The 15100-nt window shown below is 41.6% G+C and overlaps 1 protein-coding gene and 1 pseudogene across 2 annotated transcripts in view; both read right to left on the reverse strand.

The window, feature by feature from the left end:
* Positions 1 to 15100, reverse strand: part of GXYLT2 (glucoside xylosyltransferase 2) — a gene marked incomplete at both ends in the record, with an annotated part of 110877 nt that overhangs the window by 71277 nt on the left and 24500 nt on the right. The window contains 2 exons of the mRNA XM_084248073.1: positions 1834 to 1965; positions 12618 to 12810. Of these exons, the coding sequence (XP_084104199.1) occupies positions 1834 to 1965; positions 12618 to 12810 (325 nt within the window). The remainder of the gene's footprint in view (positions 1 to 1833; positions 1966 to 12617; positions 12811 to 15100) is intronic.
* LOC311179354 (N-alpha-acetyltransferase 20-like) lies at positions 2556 to 3081 on the reverse strand (annotated as a pseudogene). The gene has a single exon. The product of its transcript is annotated as an N-alpha-acetyltransferase 20-like (transcript).

Genomic DNA, 15100 nt, shown 5'->3' on the forward strand with positions numbered 1-15100 from the left:
AGATGTTCCAATATGACCTATGGAGGCTGCAGGTCCCAGCATGCTGACCTCTTCAATTCCACCTCACTCTAGTTTCTGCTTACTGTGACATTCTTTTATTTTCTCAAACATGATCCTTGAATATGACCCTCAAACATGATCCAATATGTACAGGGTCTTTGTGAATATTGCTCCACCACCTGCCAGGAATCCTGTCCTCTCTCATTTCCCCCAAGGCCCTTGTCACTTAGTGACCCCTGCCTCTTGTTCATTCATGACTCAGCATAAAAGCATAAAAGCCATCACTTCAGAGAACCTCCTATGACCTTTCCCAGACCAGACGGGAACTACACACACACACACACACACACACACGTGCACACACACATGCACACACACCCCATATGCCCACAAGACTCTATGGTGCACCTCAGCACTGACTATACTTCTAGTCACCTATTTGCTCAGTCTCCAATGACACAAGATCACCTGCCTTATTTGTTGTCATATTATCATCACTAAGCCAGGCCTAGCATCCAATGGTTACTTCATGCACTTTATGCACAATGGTTACTTGTGCATGGTTACTTGTGCATGGTTACTTCATGCACTTTATGCACAATGGTTACTTCATGCACAATGGTTACTGCATGCACTTTAATGCATGCACAGAATACCTCACCTACATGAAGTGCAACTGGAAGTTCAAAGTTGCCATCTTTGTTCAATGATAGTCTCAGTTTGGGTAAAACTCCAGTGATTTTTCTATTTAGAATTTTAAGAAAGGAGGCCTCCCTAGTGGCTCAAGGATTAAGCCCAGCACTGTGTGTGAAGCTATCCACAGCCTCTTCAGCATGAGTTCAAGCCCCAGCCCGCCAGGGAGCTTCCCACATGGCGCAGCAGACCTCTCCTGTCTCACCTGCTGCTCCCCTCAGCAGCGTAATTCAGTCAGTCTGTTCTGTTCCCCACTTTGTCTCTGGTGAATCCTCTCACTACCGCCCCTGCCCCCGGCACCTCTGGCATGTACTCGGTTCTTGTATGCGTAAATAAACAAGTATTTAAAAGAAAAAAGAATTTTAAGAAAGGAAGCTAAAATATTCAAGTTAAAAATTCAACACTGAAAGGTTGAGTCCAGACCCTGGACTTTTTTTGAAGTATCCCCTGGCATGGTTATATCCAGGAATAGTTATTAAGAGCAATAAGAGTCCAAACTAACATTTATCGAGGACTAAATATGTGACAGGCCTATGAAGGAAACTGAGGCTTAGAGAAGTCTGGGGGATTTATTGAGGTTCACAACTTGTGAATGTGGAGCCAAGTCACAAAGACCCAATATCCCAGACATGCTTTGGATGTTCTCAGTGCCTCAGTTTTGCGCAAAGCCAACCTCCAACACAGGGACCATGTCTCTATAACTGCAGACTAAGAGCATCAAGAACAGAATCCTGGGCCTCCCTGGTGGTGCAAGGGGTTAAGCACCGCACTGTGAAGCTGTCTACAGACACTGCAGCACAAGTTGGATCCCTGGCCGGCCAGGGAGCAACCCACATGGCACAGCCGACCTCTCCTGACTCTCCTGCTACTCCCCTCAGCAGTGTGTTTCAGTCAGTCTGCCTATTCTGTTCCCCACTCTGTCCCTGGTGGATCCTCTCACTCCCGCATCTCTAGCCTGTACCCCAGGTCTTGTGTGCATGAATAAATAAATCTTTAAAAAAAAAAAAAAAAGAAGAACCGAATCCAAGAGAAACACAATTTGAGCTGTAAGTGTATTGTCTCTCAAAAGACCTGGCTTCACCACTTTTCCTAGCTCAATTCCCTCCCAAGCGGCAGCTCATTACAAGCAGGTGTTCCTACCGGAAGAAAGAGTCTCTGGGCAGCACAGGGTTTAAACAATTTCTTCCATTCCTGAGGATTTCCAACTGAAAACGTGATGGGGTAGATTCTGTGCTCAAACTTCTTTGTGTACGAGTCAGGCCACTGTCGTAACTGAAAAACATGGAAGGCAAGGGGAGGGTGATTAAACACCAGAAATATCAAAATACCTAAAACCTCTGGATGGCCATGTGTAAATGATTCAGGCAGCTTACAAAGAAAGTCTAATTTCATTGCCACTGTTGATGCGCTGATGCTAGGATTGATTTTTTTTCAAGGTCATAATGCATTTTATTATACGTCTTAGATTTATACATTTCATATATGGCTTTAAAGCTTCAATTAATAATTAAATACAAAATGAAAAACATATGCAACAGTAGTTCCCAGTCATACAGTTTAGGAGCAATTGGAGCAAGTTTTTTCCCTAGAGTTTGGTGAATATTTTAAACTATAATAGAGGAATGTTTCCTTCTGACCTACCTGCCTTTTGTGCTGAATTTTATTATGTTAAACAGCTTTAGTAGGTATGATGTTGCTAATTGAAAACAAAATTTAAAATAAGTTTACAAACTGTATTTTCTTGAAGTCTTTAAGACCTAAATGTTTACTTTTCTCTTGATAGAGCTCCAAGACGATTCAATGAAAAAAAAATACCATTCATAAAATATCTGGAGCCTCAGTCTAAGAACCACTGCCCATGCTTATTCAATGTCTTCAGCCTTCAAAGCATGAGGAAATGGAGTGACTGATTTTTTCTCATTGGCCCTGGAAAGTGCTCTCCTCCTGTAAAAGTCTTTGTCAGGCTCCCCATTACTGGCAGGATAGTACTCTATGACCGTCCTGTGTACACTGTAGCCCAGCTGCTAATACTTGTTCACTGCAACTTGGTTCGATACCCTCACAAAAAGATCAAGAAAAATACTCACCATGTCTTTCTGAAATCTCCCTCTAATAACTCTGAAAGTTTAGCAGCCAAAGGAAGGCATTGGAATTCTGGGGCAACAGACAGAGCTATTAGACCCGTGCCATTCTTCCCTTGCTACCAAACCTTCTGCTTCACCGACAAGGTACTCTCCACCTGTTACCTCAGCAACGATGAAATACCCTGGCCAGTGGGTATTTGTAAGTAAATACCCATGCTGTAAGTAAAAGGGAATTCTGTAGGCGGATCCAAGTTAGTGTTGTTGAAGCTGACAGGTCATTGCAAGTGAAGGCCTCAAGTGTCATCGTCAAAATGCCTTTCAAGCAGGCTTGCAGTGACCCTTGATGTTGGGATTTATGAAAATACCATCCAGGTATGTCAAGGGTGATAGGAAACTGGCATATAAATACTGCCAAGAATATAAACCTGAACAAACTTACAAGAAGGAGCTTTGGAAATTTGTAATGACAGCCCCCAAAAGATAGAGGCATAAGGACTTATAACTAACTTGTAATAATATTACAAAAAAACTTGGAAAACAACTAAATGCCCAATAATAAGGAACTGGGAAAATTAGTTATGATAGGACAATGGATGAATGTACAGTTAAAATAAAGTACGTTTATATGTGCTGACATGGAAAAATGGCTATGGCATATAATTGGGTTTTAGAAGAAGCAACATGCAAAAAAAGTGTTATGTCTTTAGGGAAAATATATGTATATATTTTATATGCAGAGAAAAATCTAGATGGATATTTACCAGATTGTTACAAGTGGGTATCTTTGGAGGTGGTAGGATGGCTTCATTAATTTTTATTACAAATACGAGTTTTATAACAAAATTGTTCTAATTAATAAACTTCAATATTTTAGAGTAGTTTTATATCTGTAGGAAAACTGAACAGGAAGTACAGATTTCCCATATATCCTCTCTCCCTCCTTCAGCCCATTTTTCTCTCATTATTAACATCTTGCATTAGTGTGGTAGATTTGTTAAAACTGATGAACCAACATCAGTGCATAGTTAAGTCAAGTCCATAGTATTCATCAGGGTTCGCGCTTTGTGATGTACATCCTATGGGTCTGGACAAATGCATAATGTCGTGGATCTATAAATTACAATATACAGAACAGTTTCACTGCTCTAAAAATGCACTCTGTTCTACCTATTCACCCTTTCCTCCTTTCCCACCCCACAAAGTCCTGGCAACCACTGACCTTTTTATATCTCTCCTAGTTTTTTTTTTTTTTTCCTTTTCTAAAATGCCATATATATTTGGAGCATACAGTATATAGTTTGTTTTTTTTTTTTTCACATTGGCATCTTTCACTTAGAAAATCCATTTATGTTTCCTTTATCTCTTTTTGTGGCTGACTCTTTGTCAATGACTACTGATTTTTTATATGGCTCTATCACAGTTCTTCATCCATTTGCCTATCTTGGTGCTGCCAATTTGGGATGATTATGAATAAAGCTGCTATAAACATGTATGTGCATGTTTTTGTGTGGACATGATTTTTAGTTCATTTGGGTAAAGACCAAGGAAGGCAATTACTGGATTTCATGGTCAGTCTACATTTAGCTTTCTAAGAACCTGTCAAATTCCTTCCAAAGTTTCTGTACCGGTCTGTGTTCCTACCAGCAATGAAAGAGAGTTCCTGTTGTTTCATCACCTCACCAGCATTTGGTGTTGTCAAGTATTGTGGATTTCAGCCATTCTAATAGGTGTGTAGTGGTAACTCATTTTAATTTATTTTATTTTTTTAATAAATTTTATTTTTATATTCCCCATACAATTGTAACCCCCCCATTCTGACCCCAATCCCTCCCCTCCCTGCACCCCACCCCCAATAGAGTGTCTCTGGTTCATAGTTGTTTGTTGATTTTGATTTTTACTTTCTTATAGTTATTCTTTTTCCTGGTTCCTTATTTAAGTTTTCTAGATTCCTGCTATGAGTGAGACCATCTGGTATTTTTCTTTTTCTTTCTGGCTTATTTCGCTGAGCATGATCCCTTCCAGCGCCATCCATGTTGCTGCAAATTGCATGTGTTTATCTTTTTTGAATGCTGAGTAATATTCCATGGTGTATATGTACCACATCTTCTTGATCCAGTCATCTGTTTTTGGGCATTTGGGTTGTTTCCAAAGCTTAGCTATTGTAAACAGTGCTGCTATAAACATAGGGGTGCAGGTGCTCTTTGGAATTGATGTTTCTGTGTCCTTTGGGTAAATACCTAGGAGTGGAATTGCTGGATCGTATGGAAGCTCTATGTTTAGTAGGTCAAGAAATCTCCACACAGCTCTCCATAGTGGTTAGACCAGTTTGCACTCCCACCAGCAGTGCAGGAGAGTTCCTTTTTCTCCACAACCTCGCCAACATTTGTTGTTGCTAGTTTTTTTAATATGTGCCATTCTCACTGGTGTAAGATGGTATCTCATGGTAGTTTTGATTTGCATTTCCCTTTCCTCATGGAGTCAGATAGTTCCCGAAGTCTTTCTTTGGTCTTTTTCTTTTGTACTTCTCTTTCCTTTTCTGTTTTGGTTCTTTTTATTTCTGTGTCTTCAAGAGTACTTATTCGTTCTTCCATTTCATTTATTCTGCTTTCATTGCTTTTCGCAGAGTTCTTTAGTGCCTCCATTAATTCTTTGATCTCCTGCATTTCTTTTACTTCCCTCTTTAGGGACTCAATTTCATTCTTCTGATCATTGATTATTTTTCCCTTATCATTGTTTTCCTTTATGACTTCTGTCAGTTTTTTAATCATGGAAATTTTAAATTCTCTTTCTAGAAGGCTCAGAAGTTCTTCCAAGTTACTGTCGTTGCAATCTGGGGGGTGGTTTTCTTTTTGTGGTGTGCTTTTTTCCTGAGGGGTTGCTGGGTTGTGCGTGGTTTTTCTACTCCCTACTGTCTATTTTCTAATTTGCCGTATGCATTGGGACACTGTGTTGCTGGTACTGGCTGGCATCTTGGGCAAACTTCCCAGCTCACCTCTGGCTCTTCCAGGAGCCATCTGCCGGTTTCAAGCAGGCTTTACTGAAGAAAGGTCCCTGTTCTAAAAAGGTGATGCAGGTTTGCACTCCTCTGTATGCCTGGTCTGCCCCGGTCTTGGGTGCCCATTCCTTCTGGGCTTGGACTGCAGGCCAGAGGGGCCTGGCGTGGGCGAACTTCCCAGCTCACCTCTGGCTCCTCCGGGAGCCTTCTGCCGGTTTCAAGCAGTCTTTACTGAAGAAATGTCCTTATTCTAAAATGGCGATGCGGGACGCACTCCCTGCGCACCTGGTCTGCCGGTAACTCATTTTAAATTACAATTTTCAAATGACATATGCTGTTGAGCAAACTTTCATATGTTTATGTGCCATCTCTATATCTTAATTTTTTGAGTTAATGCTTTCTTATTGCTACAATAATTCTACTTCCAGGAATGTATACTAAGGAAAAATTCTAAAAGAGGACATATAACTTAGAACAAGCTTGTCTATTATAATGATGTTTGTAACAGTGAAAAATTGGAAACAACCTAAGTAAGAAATCAGTTAAACAAATTCTGGGGTATGTCTACAAAGACAAATGCTATGTAGCCACTAGTGACAATGTTGTAGAAGGTTTTAGCAAATCCAGTCTGCCACAAAGAACGCATGAGCCAAGAATGGTTAGACATTTTTAAATAGTTGAAAAAAATTAAAAACGAGTAAAATTTTGTGACATGTGAAAAGCACATGAAATGTGAATCTGCATCCATAAATTAAAGTTTTATTGGAATATAGCTGTACCCATGTTTACAGATTTATGTGGCTGCTTTTATAAAAACAGCAGAATAGAGCACCTTTGAGATCATACAGGCTGCAAAGCTTAAAATGGTTACTATCTATTTTTTTGTAGAAAAAGTTAGTCAATCCTTGTTTTAGAAGAAATGCAGTAATATGTCAGTTATATAAAGAGAAGACAGGATATGATTTCACTTCTGATACTGATATTAAAAAAAGTCTATAAATAAATATACCAAAATTGTTCTCCCCAAGCATTAGTATGATGGTTGATTTTTTTCATTTACGACTTTATGACTGTTCTTTTTAAAAATTGCCCAGGTATTACATATAATAATATTAAAAACATATCATTGGGAACACTTTTAATTGAAATCTTGAGATGGATATTTGGGGGAGAAACTCAGAATGAGAACGAGTGGGAATGATAGTGCAAGTATTTGACAACTGACTTATGAAGGACATGGACCACTGAGAATACACTCTAAGCACAATTACCCAGTACAGTTGCATGGACACATCCTGACTACACTGGACATAAACACTCAATGTACCAGTCCTGACCAATCCAATGCATGCAGGCCATAAATGCTCAACACAACCATGCCACTAATGACAGCCCAAATCACCCTGGGAAGAAGAGGGGGCCCCACCGTGTACTGGCTTTCTTAACCCTTTGGTCTTTATAATCCTATCATCTAGAAGGCTTTATCTACCTTTGTCAATCCAATGCTTGTAAAGGGAGTGTTTGGTTCATTTACATCTGTTACTATGCATATATTTGAAGGTTTAGTACACTGACTCCAGTCACTGGAGGTTCCTGTTGACATTTCTTCCCTTGTCAGAGCCCAAGCCCTTGCCCCTGCCACACACAGAGACAGGAAGTTGCTGCCCCACTGGCTTCCTAGCACCAGAATGAATGGTGGTCATTTCCACTTCTGTGCCCCGCTATTTTCTGATTCTGACTGCGGGGCAGGAGCACAGATTAGTCAAACCTAAATTACATGCCAGGTCCTGAGCTGCCTAGAGAGGTTAGGAAATTAACCAGTTGGCATTTTCAGCAGCTATGTTGGGAGACAACAAAAAAAGAAAATTTAAAATATTAAGTATCTACAACATTGATGGCAAATACCACTAGCCATATTCTACTTACACAGCTTTAAAAAATTCTACTTAAATATAGTAGAACTAGACCACAATACAGCTTCCAGGGAAATTACAATGGCAACTGGCATTTTGTTTTGTTTTACCCTGAGGTACATGCCCTCGAGCTTCCCAAGAGTTCATGAAACTGGGGCCCATAGCGTGGACAGCAGGGCAAGACTGGCATTTCCCCACAGCTGCCTCAGCAGCAGGAGCTGTTGGAAAAATGTGGTGGTTTTCCTTGTCTGTGCCAAAAATTATTGCTATGCACAGCTCCTCCCTCTGCACCAGTTGGGTTAAAATGGTCCAGTCACTTAGAATTGAAAATGGTCCAATTAAGGCAGGTATCCACTAGATAGGGGAGACTGAAAGAGTTTATAAGGCAGGGAAGGGGCCATATTGGGAGGTCTAGACACCCAAGACTCCTCCCACTCTGCACCTGGCCTCCAAGGAAAGAAGAAAGAAGAAAAAGAAGAAGAAAAAAGTGTCCATTAGTTGACCTCTGAAGAGAGAAGTGGAAGAGTTTCATAGTGACTGGGGGCTGCACCTGCCCCTAGTCCTACTGCTGCCACTGCCTGAAAGGAGGACCAGAGGCCCTGGGCCTGGTGTCTCAAAGAGCAGTTGTTTGTGTGGGCCAGCGACTCACAAAGAGCTGTATCTGATTGTCCAGCACCACCTCCCAGTGCTACTGCCTCCATTGCTGTCTGATCCAATGTTCAGTGCTGTCCATCCCGACCTGTGGTGTCACTGAGTGGCCCAGCCTGTCAGCACCTCCAGATGCAGTGAGTTGGATCCTGGCCTGCTGCTTGCTGGCTGCCTCAAGTTCCAGGCCTTGTTAGCAGGATGGTGCCATCTTGAAAGAGTGACCTTTTGTTTGGGAATTCTGGACACTGTGGACACTATCTGGGATAAGACAGATAGTTACCTGTGGCCTTAGAAACTCTCTGTTTCCCTTGTTTATTAAATATATCCCACTGTTTTTCCCTGAGCTGAGGGGTAAGCAGTTGTGCATGTAGATGAGAAGCCAGAGTGACCTGTCCTCTACTGGCCACTGTCCTTGGATGGCTAGAGCCCTGTTTCATTATCACAAGAAATTGTCTACTCCCACAACCCCTCAGGGTTGGAACTGACAGCCTGGAGAAGGGTGATATAACCTGCTCCTCCTATCTCCTGGTGCTTAGCAGAAACCAACTGCTACTACTATGTTAGGCCTAAAAAAGTATCCACCATAGATAGAAAAGGTGTTCCAAAGAATCTTTGTGGAATGAAAGAATAAGCTGATGATCTGATTCAGCCTCAAAATTATATTCTGCAATAATAGCAAGAATCACATGCTCCTTAATGCAGAGGAGAAAACTGAGGCTGTGAGAAGTTTTGTGACTTATGTCGAGGTCCTAAAACTAAACTGGCACCATCATCCTTGCATGCAAAAGAAACAAAGGGGTGACACACCAAATGCTCTGCCCAGTTTTTAACACCTCATTATAACTGAGCTTTATTTCTCTGATAAAGACCCGAGGAAATGAGTCATCAGAAGGGTAAGGTCATCAGGGCAATCAAACAAGGCACAACTCACAAGCATTCACAGCAGTGGTCCCATAAAATTTAGCTCTCAATAATGTTCCAGTTACTATGGATCAAAACAAAATTACCCCAAAATTTAGAGTATAAAACAACCATTTATTATGTTTTCTAGAGACCATGGGTCAGGAATTAGGACAAGACACAGGAGGGGTGATTTGACTCTATTCCATGACTCCAGGGGCCTCAGCCTTAAAGCCTCAAAGGCCAGGCGCTGGAATTATCTGAAGACTTTCACTCACATGTCTGGTGATTCAGACTAGCAATAGGTGAGGGGACCTCGGCTCTCTGTGTGGACCCCTCCATGTGGTCTCTCCATATACACTCCATCACTACTATACTGTGATGGTCAGCTTTCTGGGCAGGCACCCCAAGAAAGACCCAGGCAGAATCTGTACCCCTTCTAAGACAAGACTCAGATGTCACATGGCATTACATTACATCTGTATCTATGTATACATATCATGTATGTAGATATATCTGTATTAGCTATTGTCTCATAACAAATTACTCCCAAACTTCATGGTTTAAAACCACAAACATTTATGATCTCATATAGTGTCTTAGGGCCAGAAATCTGTGAACTAAGTTGTTTTGGCTCAGGGCTTCTCTGAGGTGGCAGTCCAGCAATTGTCTGGGCTACAGACATCTGGAGTATCAATGGGGCTGGAGGTTCTGTCTCCAACTCACAGGAGCATTGGCCAGAGGTCTTATTTCTTAACATGTTGGCCTCTCCAAGGGCTGCTCTGACATGGCAGCTGGCTTCCCCAGAGCAAGTGATCCAAGAGAGGAAGAGAGTATGAGCAAGATGGAAGGTGCAGTGCCTTTTTAAACCTAATCTCAGAAGTGAATCAACATCACTTTCCTTGTGCCATTGGTCACTCAGACTGAGGCATTATAGAAAGTAAGCACAGAGGGTATGAAAGCAAGAGGTAGGGACCTCACTGGAAAATAGAATCTGCCACATAAATATAGTTATATATACCTATCTTCCCTCCCCTCATCTTTTAAAAATATGATCTATATTTTGTTCTTCTCTCTCCTCATGTCCCCACTTCTGGCATACAGTAGGCATTTGATAAATATTTTCTAAGTGGATGTTATGCAAGACTTTACTAGTGCTTATCTGAGCCAGTATTCCTCCATTCCTGCACACCAGGGTGGGTAGGCCTGGTGACTGCTTCGGGACAATTAATGTGAATGGAAAAGACCCATGTCACTGCTGAGCTGAGGAAATGGAAAGCACAGTTGTGATCCACTAGTCTCTCTTTTTCTTGGATGGCATCCCCAGAAGTGTAGAAGCCAAAAGTTCCAGTAGGTACAGCTATAAGTATGAATAGGTTCTGCCAACTTTGGCCCCAGACCTAAGTGTCTATGTGGACAGAGACTGTCTCCTGTGTGACACATGCAGTAGGCATGTGGAAAGTCTCTGAGCTCTTTGAGAATTGTTGCTGCATCCCACCCTAGCCTGTCCTGATTACAAATATATCATCTCTTTGATCAATCCTGCTACACCAAGTTGTAGATGGAGAAGCTAGAGCTCAAATAAGCCACAAGACTTGCCAGAGATCATGCAGTAAGTAAATAATGAAGTTGAGGGTTGAATTGAGCCTTCTGGCTACTAGTTTGGGAGGTAGCATGGTGATTAAGTTCATGAAGGTTTGAGTCAATGACCTTGAACTGACACCCAATGAGTCAATCACTAAACTTCTCTAAGCTTCAATGATGTCAGTTTGTAGGTACATGATTGCTACTTTCTTCAAGAGGTTGGTGTGAGGATTAAATAAAAATCTAAATCAGAAGTCCCTGATAAACTATATTCTTCAGCATCATTATCATCATCATCTTCCTTAAACCAGAGCTTCAGAGCAGCTAACTCTTCATGGTTCAACCTTTTCCCTTTCTCTGACTCAGCTCTTTTTCAAGGCATTTTCCAATCAATTTCAAAGTCCTAAGATTATCTGTTCCTCTGGTTTCTGTTGGTGAAGATGTCAAGGTGATTTTTTTTCCTTATGAAACAACACATTTTCTCTAACTTTCTGTTTTTAGCTTTTCTCTGTGCAACATACTTCTTTGGCACTTATCATTAGCAGCTATCACGGGGGCAGGAAGTACCACCGTTGACTCAAGTTAGTAGGTACAAAACAAAGTGGGTTCTCACTTTGCCAGCATTCAAGAACTTACTGCAAGATGAGATTTGTGTGTGTGTGTGTGGTTTTTTGTTTTGTTTTGGCAAGAGTTTTAAAATTATTTATTTATTCTATTTTTATCTTTTATTTATTTATTTTTAACTGAGGTGTTATTTAGGTATCTCTAGCAGGTGTTATCACCATAGTGCGCCCACCACCAACTCACCCACAGTTTACCACCACAGATCACTGTGCTTCCTTCCCTCTTTGTTCTTTCCCCTTCCCCCTTGGTGTTCAGTGCTGTAGGTAGCTATCAAGGGTTCACTTTTCAGCTTGTCATTATGCAATATAAGATTTTTTAGGAAAACCAAGCTTAGTCTTCAAAGTCATGCATACACCTAAACTGGGGAGAAGAGGCATTTCCAAGGCTCTTCTTGAGTCCTGGTAAAAAATCAGCCATTCCTCAGTATGGGTTAATTAAACAAATGATGATGTGTTACATAATAAAATACTATGCAGTCACCAAAAAGAATGAAATAGGAATATAAGGTTCCTGACTTAGAGTGATGCTGACAATAAGGTTTCAACTGAGGAAAAAGCAAGTTCCGGAACAGGATGTAGAGAATAATCCTGATTATTTAAAAGACTGTATTTTAATTTGGGTACATGTGTAATGTGTTATACATGTATACACACATACACACACTCTCACACACATGCACACATACCTGTATATGAAAAAAATGTAAGACTTACTCAAAATTGCTAACTGATAGTTTCTTCTGTGGGATGGAGGGGTAGCAAGGTCTTCTAAATTTTAATTTGTACATCTATATTGTTTGAGTTCATTTTAATGAACATACAATATTTGCCATTCAAAACGCATGTATAAACAAAATCTCCCTGTTCCCCAAAGGAGAAGAATGTTGACAACAAGAATGGTGACTACATAATATTTTATTATGTAACTGCATTCAAGCCCTGAGTCAAATATGCTTTAAGTGCTTCATTTAATTGCTTCATTTAATCTGCAGGTACCGCTATAAGGTACGTGTGGCTGTCCGTATATTATAGATGAGGACAGTAAGGCTCAGTGTCAGGGTTCACAGTTACACGGCTGAGTGTGCAGAAAAACACATGAGTGAACAAGATAAGCATTTTCCAAAAAGCATTCTGTCTGCACTCAGTAAACACCGTGCTGCAATTTTTGCAAATTTACCTGCCTATCAAACTCAGGCTTCAGAGATTCTTCTGTGAAGATGTGAAATTGAATCTTCCTGTGGCTAAAGAGCACAGCTGATTTCAGCATGACCAGCGTCTCCTCCAGTCGATCACCACAGGCTACCACAGCCAGGTGGATCCAGAGTTCGGGCAGCAGCACAGCTTGGAAATGTCTGGGTTCTCCAGGTCTCCTAGAAAGAAGAAAAACAAGTTAAGGCTATTACTAAACTCATGGGAAAAAAAAAAGCTAGTGAATGGCTGGAACATTTGAAAACACGAAGAGACACAATCTGTTATATTTTATAAAGTGATAAGCATTTTGACAATTCTTCCTGCTTAGAGAAAAATACCATTTATTCCCATATTTATCCTGGCAATCGCAGGATGAGTCACTATTTGGATGGCTATAGGTGTCTGCGATTTTCTCTGCCAGTGCTCAGCTGTCTTGTGCCTGCTGGCTGCCTACTGGCCCATGTTTGGAAATAGTATTGCTAAACTTTGACAGCTGACACAGGGCTATATGCAGCTTCACTTGCACGGGCCATGGAAATTAGATTTGAATGCAACTTGAACAAGAGGAGGGTGGGTCGTGGCTTTCCCATGTGAAATGAGCAACATGATATTCCCATCATCTGGATGGTTTTAGGTTGCGGTGGAATGCATGACCACTGGACCAAAGGAAAATCATGCAAGTCCAGGAGGTGAGCAAAGAAAACAACACATGGGCCTCCTTTACAGCTTGGGAGAGCCTTGAAAAAACTGGTGTTAATCCTAACTGCCTTGCTCAAGATTGTTGAGGTGGTAGGTATGAAATTCGGTCTTTGGTGTGAAACTCCGATTAATGAGAAATAGGCAGGAGAAAGGGCAGGTTAAGTTGAAAATCACCAAAGTATTAAATACCGAGTCAACAGCTGAGAAGGGAACAGGATCCAAGAGTCCAGAATCATCATCCAGCTATTTCCTCATAATAAAAGATTTGTTCCAGACAAGGAGATGGAGCCAAGCCTCAAACACACCACTGAGAAACATTTTCAGGGAAGTTGGAAGAAGCTGGCCTGGAAAAGGTACCCCGAGACAAATGAAACTAATTTACTTGCACAAAAGATTTGGAGACCAGGGAACTTGGACGTAGAATGCTCCCTTCCTTCCAAAAACTTCAGCTTCAATCAGTGCACTGCTCCACTGTTCCCTGCTCTGTTGAATAATGGCAGTCTTGCTCCAGATTTCTTTCACCAGAAAAGTTGAAGATGTGGGTGGAGCACTTTGGGTAGTTTGCCAATGTGATTACTTAAGAGCATGCTTAGCTGAAGCATGGCCTCCTGGCTCAGCTATGCCCAGATGTGAAGAGTTACTCAAATCCCACTTATTTTGGGGATCCCAGGAAAAGACAATAGAGTTGTTCTAAGTATCTCCTGAAATTGTCCACTTCTCTTCTCCTTATCTGATGAAGCCACCATCTTTCTTCAACTCAATCACTGTCACAGCTTCCCAGATGGCCCAGCTGTCTCCAATCTGATCCTTAATCCCCTGATTTCTTTTTATTGGTGCCAATGATGTTCTTCTAAAATGCAAAGTGGATATTGTTTTCTACTGTCCTCATGATCAAGTACAAGCTGCTAACCATAGCTCTTATACCTCTTGCGATTGTCCCTAGCATCCCCAGCCTGGTTGACAACCATTCATAACGGTATCACAATGACAGTCATATTCTTAGTCTCATTTAGTCATGATACAAAGCTGGGTTGCCTCCAAGTTTTCCTGGGACATGTATTCTGTCTGTCTGTCTGTCTCTGTCTCTCTTCCCTCTCTTTCACACGCACACGTACGCACACATCTTTTTCTTGTTAACTCAGTACCTACATGTCAGGCACTGTTTTCATTGCTGGGAAGACCTTAGTGAACGAAACAGATCTGGATGCCTGCCTTTGTAGAAGTTACATTTGGCTGGTGGTAGGGAAGACAGAAAGAAATAACAGTCAAAGCAAACTGTAACTAAGTCACTTACTTAGAAAGTTATTCAGTGACAGGTGCTATGAAGGAAATATACAGTTGAGCAAGGAGGGTGTAGGGGCAGGAATGACCACTGAGCAGGTTTTCATTGATCCCATGCAGACCGGGTAAAGGAGGAATCAGAGTTCTCAGTGGCTTTTTGCAGGCTTTTATTGGGATTTAGCAGGTACATGGCAGCAGGGGTGCTGGGGGCCGGTAGGCTGGCAGGCTACCCAGCCCCCAGCAGGTCTTCACTCTGGGCTTTCCAGCCTTCTTTCGGCTTCTCCTCGGCTTCTACTGGTGTCCCCGTGACGCCGCCCTTAAAAGCCCAGTCTCAGCCCAGGTGAATCCCATCTACGTATGCCCACACCCTACTCCAGGTGCCCGCCATCAGGCATGCATTCAGGACGGCAAGGATCCATCATCTATCCTGATGGCGGGAGGGCAGAAAAGCCTGACATTTTCCCTTACCCTACAGAGGGGAAACATACG

This window comes from Talpa europaea (genome assembly GCF_964194135.1).
Source record: "Talpa europaea genome assembly, chromosome: 11".
In the NCBI taxonomy this organism is placed as follows: Eukaryota; Metazoa; Chordata; class Mammalia; order Eulipotyphla; family Talpidae; genus Talpa; species Talpa europaea.